Here is a 13,155-nt window from a genome sequence, read left to right as displayed (position 1 = left end):
AGACTGACTGGCCTCTTTATTAGGAACACTGTTAGTACTGGTTGTCGGTATACAGTTACTGACTGGAGCTATTACATGCTGTTTTTCATGTACATTGAGTGGTAAAAGGGACAGTGATAGCTCAGTGGTTAAGGTACTGGACTAGTAAACAGAAGGTAGCTGGTTCAAGCCCTGCCACCACCAAGTTGCCACTGTTGGGTCCTTGAGCAAGACCCTTAACCCTCAATTGCTCATCGTGTTCAGCTCATTGTGTAAGTCGCTTTGGATTAAAGCGTCTGCTAAATGCTGAAAATGTAAATGTAATCTTACTGTAGTCTTATCAGTGGACGCTTTCGACTCACTCATTCAACTCACCGAATCATTCAACTCACCGATTCATTTAACTGACTCGCTTAACTACTTCACGGTGTGATTTGCAGTAGCCGGTTTACCTTCTGTATTGTACGTTTGGGAGAAGACCAGAGCACCCAGAAAAAACGAACACAAACACAAAGAGAACATGCAAAATTCACAGTCAGTAACCAAAGCAATGAAATGAAATTCTTAGAAACCATCTTGCTCTGCAGTACCCAATCCACCAGCTACACCACCTTATGAACCTGATTTAATGAATGAACCCACGCAGCATCTCCGTCTGCATTTCATCAGGAGTCAGTAGATGTAGAACACCTAGACCAGCTTAGATTCTGGATATAACTGTAGCCTACTAAGGCATTAAAATTTACTTTTGTACAACTGATCCTCCTTCTCCTTGTCGTAGGTTTTTACTTTCCCCAAAATTTAAATGATTAATGTTAATGATGTTAAATCATGTTAAATGTTTCTGTTGAAAGGTGCTCTGATCAGATATTGTTTCTACTATTACCAATAAGATGGATACATTATAGACACACCCGCAGCGATTTGCATTTCTCAAATGCAAACATGTCAGACTCCCATATTGCCCAGCATATGGAACCTCAAGATGTAAATCGTTCCAGAGCATTTGTAGTCCACCTCTGAAACAGAGACCTACAGAGTATGTCAGTCAAACCGGAACTATGAGGAGCAGACATCTTGAAATTGGCATTAGCATTTAATTAGTTTGATATTAAAATATTACTTGTGTTTACCTGTGGCCAGTGCTTGTGGAGCCTGCTTATATAAGATTCCAGAAAAACATGTGGGTGTTTTCAGTTTGAATATTCATTAATATTCACAGATTTTGTCTTTTGTACCCAGTTTAAGAGTTGCTGCTTGTACCACCTCCACGCTGGCCAAGGGGAGCAGAGAGACTATCACATAGAGAACCATACTGTACTGCACACAGAGACACGCTATAAACTCCATGAACACCCTATCCAGGTACAGGCCTGCAGAGCTAACTGTGCAGGTTTGAGTTACCAGCCAGGTTAGGATTGTGGTAACTTTAACAAGGATACAGTAGTATAGATAAATAATAATAAAATATACAAAAACATGTATAATTTCACAGAAATTATTTTAATGGTAGATGTTCATGTACTGTACATAAAAATATAATTAAGTCCAATCTTGGTTGAATGTGGCAATATTGTTTTGCCATGCTTTAGTTAGAAAAGCTTAATGTTGTAATTTGAGAACATGTAGTCATTGGTATTGTTGCCATTCTGTCCTCTTCACCACAAAGTGCTCTCCCATGAACCTGCACTGCTTTTCAGAGTGTCGTTTTAGCACAAGCAGGATTTGCTCCTGTAATGTAATCTACATGCGCTCTAGTGTATCTGGAGCTTCTACACTTACAGGTATATGAACACTGCAAACTAACACCATGAGAAAACGTTTAGCTGCATCTGAAACGGATCCAGATTTGACACAGCTATGATTAGCTACAAGTTCTGCAGCTAATGTTTATTTCGCAGACCTTAAAACAATGTTTTATATCTAGTGGATTTGAATACATGCCTGAGCGCAGCCTAGAAACCACCATGATGCACTATAGAGCTAATTAATTGGAGGGATATTGTAGACACGATAGAATGCAAACGATTTAAGAATTATCCTATGTTACCATTTGACCAGAACTTATTCGGTGCCTAAAGTTAAGCTTCTTTAGTTTCATACTGAAGCTAACAAGCAACATTATTTGAACACAAAATACATAGCAGAAGTAACGTACCTTTCTGCCTTACAGCGTAGTCCTCCATACATGCCAAGACCCTCTGAAGGAATCTACAGCTAACTGGTGTACAACTTGCTAGAGGTCGCCTAAATGCTCCAGGAAATTCTGTATATCCAAACTGAATAATGACGATGATGATTCGTCTTGGTTACTTCCATTAGGAGTCGCCACAGCAGATCGTTTGTCTGCATATATTATTTGGTACAGTTTTTACACCAGATGCCCTTCCTGATGCCACCCTTCTTTTTATCTGGGCTTGGGATCAGCACTTAGAGTGCACTGATATGTGCCACACAATGGCTTGGTTCTTGTAACACCATGCAAAACACTGGGGGAAATAGCCTTACACAATGTCCTCACAGTGACCAGGGCCTGAGTTTTAAATGTGTAAGTCTCAGTGCATGAAACTCAGGTATGTGACACTCAGTTTACAGCCCAGTTGTGCTAACAAACACTGCTACACTACACTGCTACAATGCCCCCTGTTGGTGGGAGTAACTCATAACAGCAACACAAAGTGCCTGAGTACACTTTCCACACTGGTTACAAGTCACACCAGGCATTAACCAATTCCAAAGATTGGTATTGCAACAACACCTGTTGAAACCCAGCACTTGACATAGACCTAAAATCATTCATGTAAATCTAGTCCAGTCTGATAAGGGCTTAAAAATCTAAAGTTTTATTATGTGAGCTGCATTAGGCTTGTAGTTTTAGTACTGAACTAAAGTTTAAGCTTTAGAGACCAAATACCCTGGCAAACTGAGCATGTGGGGTTGGAGAAACATTGTGTGAATTTTAATTTTGGCTAAAGCATCAACAGGGTGCTTGAATGGCGCAGCAGTAAAACATGCAAGTCCCAGGGTTTGAATCTCAGCAGCGCTATAGGCCAGTTGGGTGTCTATGCAGACGTGATTCATCATGTCTGGAGAGAGTGCACTCTCAGGCCTGTACAAATTAAGCAGGGTTGTGTTAGAAAGTGCATCTGGTGTAAAACTGTCCCAATTCAGGTACACAAACCAAAATGATCTGTTGTGGTGTCGCCTAAATACGTGAGCAGCCAAAAAAAAACCTGCACTGTCTCCACTCACCTTATCCAGTCAGCTTCAAAGGGCATTGAGAGACATAGTGTTATCATCCTCATGATTCCAAATAAACAACAAACACACACAAAGTGACAAATGTTTTCTTCCTATCAGTTCTCTCGTTTCAGGTCCTGGACTTCACAACATAAATGTAACAGAATGTGCAGGAAAGTCTCTCTTCCTGTCCTCGATCTATATAAACTTTATCATCTCAATCAAATTGAAAGTGCAGCACACATTCATGCGTGAACTCAAATAAACAAAACAAAAAAAAAAGCTCCATCTTCCTTCTTTAACATTCGGTTTCTAATAAGTGCCTGAAACCATGCATCCGATTTGTCTCACATCCCACAGACACTGCCGCCCCTCAGCAGGAGCTCATCGGAATTACAGACTGGGTCGAATTCATCTGTAGTGCCAGTGAATGCAGCGGGTGGTGCAGATTACAAGATCAGCGGTCGCCCGTGTGCAACTAAAAGCTTGATCATGGCCAAACAGAACGGGGTGGCATGTAAGCCAAGTGCGCTATGAGGTCTCCATCATTCTTAGCTCTTCTGTTTCTGAGTCCTCCTCTTTGGGGCTCCATCCAATATGTGTACACAGTCCTGCAGCCAAACAGCGCTTAATATGATACTCTGCCACCTAGAGGACGAGGTGAAGAGAGTAAAAGTGTGAGCAACTGGTTAGTCAAGGTGTGGAGAAAAGCAGGATGTACACTATTAATACAATCACACTGTGGACACTGAATACATATACTGAGTTCTTGCACTCTGTTACTGCCTGATTCTACAAATATCCTATGCAATGAGTAGTGGTACACTATATTACCAAAAGTATGTGGACACCCCTCCTAATGGATGAATGTAGTCGCCTGTGCCATATCCACTGCTAACATGTGGTAAATGATATGCTTTTAACATTGTGGCAACGGTTTGGGGAATTCCCTTTTCTCTATCAGCATGATTACAACCCCTGAGCACAAAGAAAGCACCATAAAAACATGGTTGACTAGTTGCGTGCAGAAGCGCTCCAGTTGCTGACACAGAGCCCTAGTCTCAAACCCAACTCAACACTTTTGGGATTAATTTTACTTGGATTGCAAGCCAGGCCTTCTTTTTTAACATCAGTGCCTGACCTCACTGACTCTGCTGACTAAGTCCTATGGACACACTGCAAAGTCTTGTAGAAAGGCTTCCCTGAAGAGCAGATGATATTAAAGCTACTAAGGAAAGAGGGACCAATTCACTTTAAATGCCCATGATTTGGGAATGGAATGGCCAACAAGCTCATGGTCAGGTGTCCCAATACTTTTGTCCATGTAATGAAGCTTAGTGGTTAAAGTACTGGATCAGTGATTAGAATAATAGGCCAGACTACAGGAACCAATTACTGGGTTTTGCTTTGTTTTTCTTCTACAAAGGACATACGCTCATTTTATTCTGTTGAACACAAGATGATACGACTGATCAGTGTGAGAACCAGGACCAACCAACAAAACTCAAGCTGTGCATTGGGTGGAATTGGTACTACCTGTGGATTCATGGTGCTGAGAACATTCTGGAGAATGTGCATGTCCTGTGACTGGATACACGCCTTCAGTTCCTGAGCATCAAAAGTTTAAAGACAAATAAAATGAAATTATTCTTAAGTGTAAATTTCTTTACTGTTTAAAATGCTGTAATCAAACAAAGTAAGTAAATAACCACACTAAGCTTAAAACACAACAACTGTTTCTCTTGATGGTGTTTAAATATTACTTACAGGAGGAAGTGACTCCAGCACTTGTTTGGGATCGAGGCGGCAGCCAGCTGAAACGTGCTGCTCAGGAACTTTTGGGTTGTTCATTTTAGGCTGCTTAGAGTACTCTCTTACTCTTCGTTTAAAGGCCTCCAGTTCAGTGTGGAAGACGTCCAGATATCCCTCCTGTCCCTCCTTAAAAAAAGGAATGAAAAGCAGAAAGTGTGATAAATGTAATCTTTATGCAGTACAGCACAATGTAAACAAATTCACTGGATTAATTTAGCTAAGAGGTACAGTTTTTTTTATAGTGTGAAAACACATTTTTCACTTACACTAACAAGGTGAAACAACACAAAACATTCGTATATAATGACTAAATGTGCATATTTTTATTTATTTATGTGTTCATCTATTTAACCAGTGTGGTCAGTCAGGCGCCTGCTCAGACAACACTGGGCACAAGATGACAACATAATAGGAATGGAACATCTTTATGTGTCATGTATACATGTATAAGTGTGTACAGTTCATTAAGTAAGTAATTCTTTTTCTGCATATGCCAGCTTGTTTATTTTGTTTTTTTTAACCGGACGCCCTTTCTGACACAACGCTCCTATTTATCCGGGCTTGGGACTGGCACTAAGGGTGCATTGATGTGGCCCACCCAATGTCTAGGTTAATGTTGTGCCATGCGCCTTTTGTATTTGTGAGCCAAGCCTGGGATTCCAAAACGTGGAACTCGGGCACTGCTGTTACCAGCTCTTACCATTATGCCACATTAGCTCACAATTTGCTTGACTTTTAGAAGATTAAACCCAATATTTTTATATAAAAAAAAATCAAGTAAATCTGTTTATTTAGTACTATTCACAGAACTCCTAAGCCAAATTTTCTCATAAGTGATCTCATTAGAAATTACTTCTGGTCTTGCTAGACTGGGCTGTTTGTTTGTTTGTGGGTTTAACACCATATTAACACATTATCCATCCATCCATCCATCCATCCATCCATCCATCCATATCTATTAAATGTGTGTTTCCAGTCTTGTTAGTGTAAGGAATCCGAGAACTTTGCTTGTTTAAAGGTTTGGGCTGTATGTAAACATAGCTACTGTAGGGCACAGTGGTCGTGTTCGGCTCTAACTTTGGCTTTCTGGAAGAATTGGCGAAAACAGGCCCGTGGATCCTGCTGCACACTGTGAGCCATCTCCAAAATAAACTGCATGGCAACAGCCTGGTGAGCCACCTGTTCCATCAGAGCTTCTTTCTGAGAGGAAATCAAAGACAAACAGAGAGAAAGAGAACAGAATGTCATCACCTCATCAGCTGAACAATATTAAAGGTCAGCAACATCTCCACAAGGTTTCGGCTCTTTTAGGATGTTTCTTTCAGATTGAATTGTGTGCTATATATGACATTTACACTCTCAGTCATTTCCCTGAGTCTCAAAAGCAATTTAAAAAAGCCAGACTGCTGAGTCACTGCAATAATCTTTCAATCAAGTGAAACAAATTAACAAGTGCTGTCTGTGCTATCAGAAATTTCCCTCATTTGTTGCTATAAAAAAAAACTAATTTGTGATTATGTCCATCTTTTTCCCAGTTTCAGAAGCTTGTTTGTTTGTTTATTAGGATTTTAACGTCATGTTTTACACTTTTGGTTGCATTCATGACAGGAACGATAGCTACTCCTTACACAAGATTAATCAGTTCACACAAGGTTATATCAAACAGTCATGGACAATTTAGTATCTCCAATTTACCTCACTTGCATGTCTTTGGACTGTGGGAAGAAACCGGAGCACAAGGAGTAAACCCACACAGGCACAGGGAGAACATGCAAACTCCACACAGAAAGGACCCGGACCGCCCCACCTGGGGATTGAACCCAGGACCTTCTTTCTGTGAGGCGACAGTGCTACCCACTTAGCCACCGTGCCGCCCCAGAAGCTGTTGTACATACTGACAATATACACACTGTGTATCTGGACCCCACTTCTATTTAAGAAAAAGAAGGGAGGATGCCTTTATTAGTCAAATATACATATACACATGTACACATGTACAGGACAATGAATTTCTTTTTTCCCCACAGGGTCAGTCATTGTACGGCGCCCCTGGAGCAGACAGGGATAAGGGCCTTGCTCAAAAGTCCAACAGTGGCTGAATAGCAGAGCTGGGATTTGAACCGACAATCGTTCGATTGATAGCCCAAAGCTCTACCCACTAGGCTTCCACTGTCCCAGTTAGAAGATTTAGCTACTGCAGAATGTCAAAACAAGCAGAATGTGTTGTACTAAAAAGCTCAGCGATTTTTAGTTTCACAGAAGCCTCCACTCATCACTCTTGTCTTACCTCTTCAGCGTAAAGGCGAAAGCACCACAAAATCAGATAGTTGGCTGTTTCCTCTGAAATGAGGTGGGGCGACTGGGCCAGAAAGCGCTGACTGTCGTCCCATCTTCTAAGCATTCCTGATAACAGAATCAGGGAACAGAAAGATGCTTTAAAACAAGCACGACATGCATGCATGCACAGGGCTTAATGTGATGGTTATCGCTGTCAGGAGAGGACTTTACTGTGAGGTCCAGTGGGTGCATTTGCATGAGGAAAGAAATGGCAAGTCATTTAAATAAAATACGCAGATAATATAGACAATATTTGCACGGTTACACTTGTATACATTGAATGCTTGTAGGTTAGTTCATCTAATAAAATTACAGTATGAATATTAAACCTAAATAAATTAAATACTCTATGAAAAAAATGACATTTTAATTCATTAGTTCAACAATAATTCACTTTTGCTCAGCTGACAACATTCAAACCACTAGTTGTAAAGAATTCTGTGGTAGGAAACCCTTGATTCTCCACAGGAGGGTTTGATTCTAGGAAAGGTCTCTGTTTGGGCTTATTCAAGCAGGAATTAAAAATGGACATTTGTCCAGGGCAGCTGAAGCTTAGTGGTAAAGGTACTGGACCAGTAATCAAAAGGTTACCGGTTCAAGCCCCACCACCGCCACTGTTGGGCTCTTGAGCAAGACCCTTAACCCTCAATCGCTTGGACTGTATACTGTCACAACTGTGAGTCGCTTTGGATAAAAAGCGTCTCCTCATCGCCAGAAATGCAGCCCTACTGCCATCTGTTGGTTAAGCCTGGAATTGCAAACATTTCTTGTATTCACAACAGTGCATTGTTCTGGGTGTCTGGGTGACACAGTAATACAATACGCTGAGAGCCAGGGTTCGAATCTCAGCTGTGCTATCGGATTGTCGAGTGCCTACGCAAACGTGACTGGCTGTGTCTAGTGGGGAGTGGTGGCCGAAGTGCACTTGTCAGTCTACTGGTCCAAAGCAGAATACACTAAGCAGGGCCATGCCCTGCGTAAAACTGTGCCAACTGTGTCTTTTTTTCTGCTCCAGTATTTAGGGGTCATCACAGCAGTTCATTATGGTCTGCATACCAGACTTTCTGATGCAGCCCTCACAAAACCCCTCCCAAGACATGTCTGTTTAGACACCTGATAGGACTGCTAAAATCTGAACCAGTGGAAGTGTACAGTGGCTTGTGTATTTTACCTCTGTGCTACTCTCTGCTTTGTATTTGATTGGATGTTCTGCTGATGCCCTCAATGAGATACCTGCTTGGTGTTCCAGTTGATGGTCAGCAATTATGACAGCTGTGCTTAGCATTAATATCTGGACTCTTTTTGTAATGCAGTACTGAAAAAAAACCTGTGACCTTTTTAAAAATGTATGCCTGTACTTACAATAATAATGATATATGGTTAATGTAAAATATTTATGGGGCAATTGTTCTCTGCAATTGTTTAAAGCTGTTCTGGAAAAAAAAAAAACAGCTTGAACATTGAAATAAAATTAAAATTTTCGCTCACCGAAATGTTGAAGTTCCTGCTCGTGCCGCTGAACAAACGTCAAACTCCTGTCATGCTCCGTGTCATTCATCCTCAGCTGGGTGTCATTTATTATACTCTGGTAAACAAACACTTTGTTCAGTGCCTTGCCACCAGGGATTTTAATTAATCAATTACCTGATTACTGCCAAACAAGTCATAAAGTGATTAACTGTTACTACCTTGTCGAAGCCGCTGTCGCAGAACTCTTGTCCGAGGACTGGGCTCCTTCTCGAGTCCAGCATGCTCTCTTTCCTCCTCCACTCCTCCTCAGTCTTGGAGAGGTGTGCTGAGCTGGCGAGGGCTCGAGCTCGGGCCTGTTCTGCTGACTCAGACCCGTGCAGCTCCAGGCCGCAGAGCTGATCCTGCGCCTCCACCAGTTGCCAGCTAGACACGATGGAGGCTTTGACACAGCGCTGCTGCCGCTCGCACAGAGACGCTATGCTCTCTGCACTGGCCTGTGAGAGGACATAGAGACAGAGTTTACATCAACACTCACTGATAAAGTCCAAATCCAGTCTTAAAACCAGTAACATGAAGGGTTGGTGACGTATTACAAGCTAAAATGTTCAGTCAAAAGTATTGGGACACCTCTTCTAATTACATTTTTAAAAATGTGTTTTAACCTCAACAATTGCTAACAGGTGTAATAAATCAATTATATAAAGAAAATAATATGCCTCCAACTTAGCAGCAGATTAGGGAAGGCCCTTTCCTGTTCCAGCATGACTGTGCCCCTGTGCACAAAGCAAGATCTACTGTATAAAGACATCAAGAACAACTTTTAAAGAAACTCCAGCGATCTGCACAGAGCCCTGACCCCCAACCCCACTAAACAGCTTTGGAATGAACTGGAACGTCAGTTGAGGCTTTCTTGACCGGCATTAGTGCCTAGTCATATAAATGCTCTTTTGACTGAATGGGCGCAAATTCCCACAGATATACCTCAGTCTTGTGAGAAGCCTTCTCAGAAGAGTGGATGTTGTTACAGCTGAAAGGATCACATAAAGGTCACTTTAATGGGATGCTCATGGTCAGGTGTCCAAATACTTTTAGCCATAACAAAGCTTAATCTGAAATGGACACTATTACAGTAACTGCATCCAGTATTCTGAGCTACTATTTTACTCTGCTTATGATGTATATGTAAAGATCCTAGATACTTTAAAAGGGCATAGATAAATAATACATTATTAAATAAAACAATAATATATAAATAGACTGAGAAAAGAGACACTCTGTTATTAAGGAGGCCTAAGGACAGTAGTTAAACAGGCACTTGATATTTATGCAAAACAGTTTCAAAAAATGATTAAAAGGAATTTACAGTTACAGCAGTTTAGTAATTTGGCTGTCAAATCTCTCAGAGAGAAGAATGTGTGGTTCTGCTTTATCAGCACAGACCAATGAACATGGAAGTGTCTCTGTAGCCTGACGACACAGGACAGGACATTACAGAGAGCACCAATGACTGGATTCATTTTTACTTTTTACTGGATTGTTCCAGGCTTCAAAGAGCAACACAAGATCAGCTGATGTTATCGTATATACTCCCTAAGACACATGGATTTATGTTTGGTGTTTTTTAAGCTCTGATCCATCGTTTCAGGCCTCTGACTAATCTCTAGGTCCAAAAGGCTTAAAGATTTGGGGTTCTGCACTGTAACATGCTCAAGTCACCACAACAGAAGAGAGCAGAAAATAGATCATGATGTTGCAGGTTGTTTCCAATCGGGTGTTCTCACACAGCTGAGATACTGATGTCATCTTCTATACAGACACATATCAAAACTCAACATTACTGCTGCTAGCTCCAAAGTCTTGTGCTATCACACGAAGAGTCTAATGCAGTCCTAATGCAGCCATGTAATGTTTACAAAATGACAAACTGCTGTGTCATTGTAAAATAATAAACTATTCTGCTCCAAATTGTGGTGTTCACTGTTGAGTCTTTTGCCTTTTTTCCATTTTATAGAGACGCTCACCATCACTGCTGGACGACAAGCCAAAGCAATTTACATTTTATATACAAATTATTATTTTCCTTACAAACACATTTAACTTCTAATATTTACCACAAGCGCTGCTTTATGTGATCCAGTGCACTACAAGTTTCACGAGTTATAAAAGTAGCTGTTTAGTTCTAATTGTACAAGAAGGCCTCACAACAACGTTCGGTCCCCAGGTGGGGTGGTCTGGGTCCTTTCTGTGTGGAGTTTGCATGTTCTCCCCATGTCTGCATGGGTTTCCTCCCACAGTCCAAAGACATGCAGCCAGGTGAATTGGAGACACTACATTGTCCATGACTGTGTTTGAAACTAAACTTGTGAACTAACGAATCTTGTGTAACCAGTAACTACCGTTTCTGTCATGAATGTAACCAAAGTGTAAAACATGACGTTAAAATCCTAATAAATAAATAATAGTGGAACTGTTCTCGCCTTTACCCCCTCAAATCAGCCTTTGCCAATGACCACTGTAACATTATTACAACAGTACACTCATAACAATCAGAAAGGTGTTATTCTTTATATGCATGTGATTAAATACACTTATGACAGTACAGTATAGTTACTATTCAGCCATGAACCTTATGCAGAAACTGTGATTTTGCTGTGATGAAAATGGTCCACCACCACAATAATCTCTGATAACTGATGGTCCTCTGGTGGTTCGTTTAAAATGATTGACATGGTAGTGGATACTAATTAGTGCTGGCAGGTAAGACGGTACATTCAGTATACCATCTTTGTTTCCTCAAATACAGCCATTCTGTCCTGTTATTTGTTAAAGGGAGAGCTAAGGGTAATTGTACAATACTTAAATATTAAATAAACAATAAAATGTGTATTTATTGCAACAGTTTCACGCGTACTGATTCCATCATATATTGTGTTATTTTGTAAAGCCAAGCAAAGCTTATAGTCCTCAAAACCTTTATTGTATACATGGTGAAACTATATTCTATGTACTTATGACAATAGAACAAGCCACAGACATATAAATAGTCACAGTCATACAAAAAACATACCGTGAAACCGTTAAAATATCGTGATACAAATTGTTAGTCATACCGCCCAGCCCTAGTACTAATACACTGAACAATATCAGATGGACCAGTCTCAGTAACTGTATACCCACATACGTGGACAGTAGATTTTGTTTTCAAACAAGGTCTCAGGATTAGGAAGAATAACACTAAACTAGAAAATAATGAAAATGAAATAATGACAATATTTACTGCGATTGCGCACTAACCTTGTTTATCACTTTAGCATTAAGAAACATTTGCTAACACTAGTTACAGTAGCTATGCTACAATATTATCCATGCAACTAACACAAAGTAAATAAAGATAACAAACAAGTGTAAATTCTATTACTTTAGCACATATAACGAAGTTATTTAGTAAAATGAGTGCAGAGAAACGTGCCGCTTGTTTACCACTGCGTTACTTGTTGGGGGTGTGAACTTGCCACAGGCTAACATGCTAACCTGCTAACGTTAACTGTTTGCATTCAAATGTGTAGTCACTATAACAAATAACCAGCATTGCTTTAATTTCAAAACACAACCATTCACTACTTTATACCAAACTGGTTATTCAGAACAGCTTGTTTTGGTTTGGTTAAACTCTTTACCTCATGAAGTTGCTGTGAGTGTGGAGCAGGATTCTGGTTGACATTTTCACAGCAGTTCGCCTCAGATTGAATCATGTCATCCTTATTCCCAAACAAATCCATCACTGATATTTTACTTATCCGAGAATAAACTCTTCAACTTCAAGTTTATAAAACAGAAAAGACTCGATTTACGAGCATGGTCCTATTCGCCCTGACATCAGCACCACTGTTCAGAAATCACGGAGTCGATTCCTAATCTGATTCCACGTGGTAGAGATCAGCAAGTTCTATTTTAAGGTTTGATCGTCTGAATCAAAAGAGTTAGAGTCGTTTGACGCAACTCGATTCAATTCGGTACCAGGACTCGGTTCATCACAATACTGAATTCAGCACACACACACACACACACACACTCTCTCTCTCTCTCTCTCTCTCTCTCTCTCTCTCTCTCAATTCAATTCAATTCAATTCAATTCAATTCAATTCAATTCAATTCAAGGAGCTTTATTAACATGACTGTTGTAGTGGTTACAGTATTGCCAGAGCATTGAAAAGACATTCATCTAAATATACAAAAAGAAATAATTTTAGGAAAATATAAAATTTAAAAAAGAAACATAAAATAAAAATAGAATAAAAAAACAGATGTGCTTATCAA

General features: G+C 40.3%; 1 protein-coding gene across 1 annotated transcript; it reads right to left on the bottom strand.

The window, feature by feature from the left end:
- Nucleotides 1-1,463: 1,463 nt before the first annotated feature.
- On the bottom strand, nucleotides 1,464-12,740 carry cdc37l1 (cell division cycle 37-like 1). Its single transcript, XM_063013936.1, has 8 exons — nucleotides 12,516-12,740; nucleotides 9,057-9,332; nucleotides 8,857-8,953; nucleotides 7,319-7,434; nucleotides 6,109-6,231; nucleotides 4,987-5,157; nucleotides 4,756-4,827; nucleotides 1,464-3,867 (listed from the first exon to the last, which is right to left on the bottom strand). The coding sequence occupies exons 1-8, from the start codon at nucleotides 12,615-12,617 to the stop codon at nucleotides 3,751-3,753; spliced, it is 1,074 nt and encodes a 357-aa protein (XP_062870006.1). The 5' UTR covers nucleotides 12,618-12,740; the 3' UTR covers nucleotides 1,464-3,750.
- Between the last annotated feature and the right edge of the window lie 415 nt (nucleotides 12,741-13,155).

The sequence above is a fragment of the Trichomycterus rosablanca genome, chromosome 18, assembly GCF_030014385.1.
Source record: "Trichomycterus rosablanca isolate fTriRos1 chromosome 18, fTriRos1.hap1, whole genome shotgun sequence".
Lineage (NCBI taxonomy): Eukaryota > Metazoa > Chordata > Actinopteri > Siluriformes > Trichomycteridae > Trichomycterus > Trichomycterus rosablanca.
This window is presented reverse-complemented; position numbering and strand designations above follow the sequence as displayed.

Coding starts and splice junctions, on each gene's coding strand:
- cdc37l1 (XM_063013936.1), bottom strand. CDS start 12,617: ATGGATTTGTTTGGGAATAAGGATGACATGATTCAATCTGAGGCGAAC. Junction 6,232..7,318: donor TTCGCCTTTACGCTGAAGAG/GTAAGACAAGAG, acceptor ATTTCCTCTCAG/AAAGAAGCTCTGATGGAACA. Junction 4,828..4,986: donor TGCTGGAGTCACTTCCTCCT/GTAAGTAATATT, acceptor TTTGATGCTCAG/GAACTGAAGGCGTGTATCCA.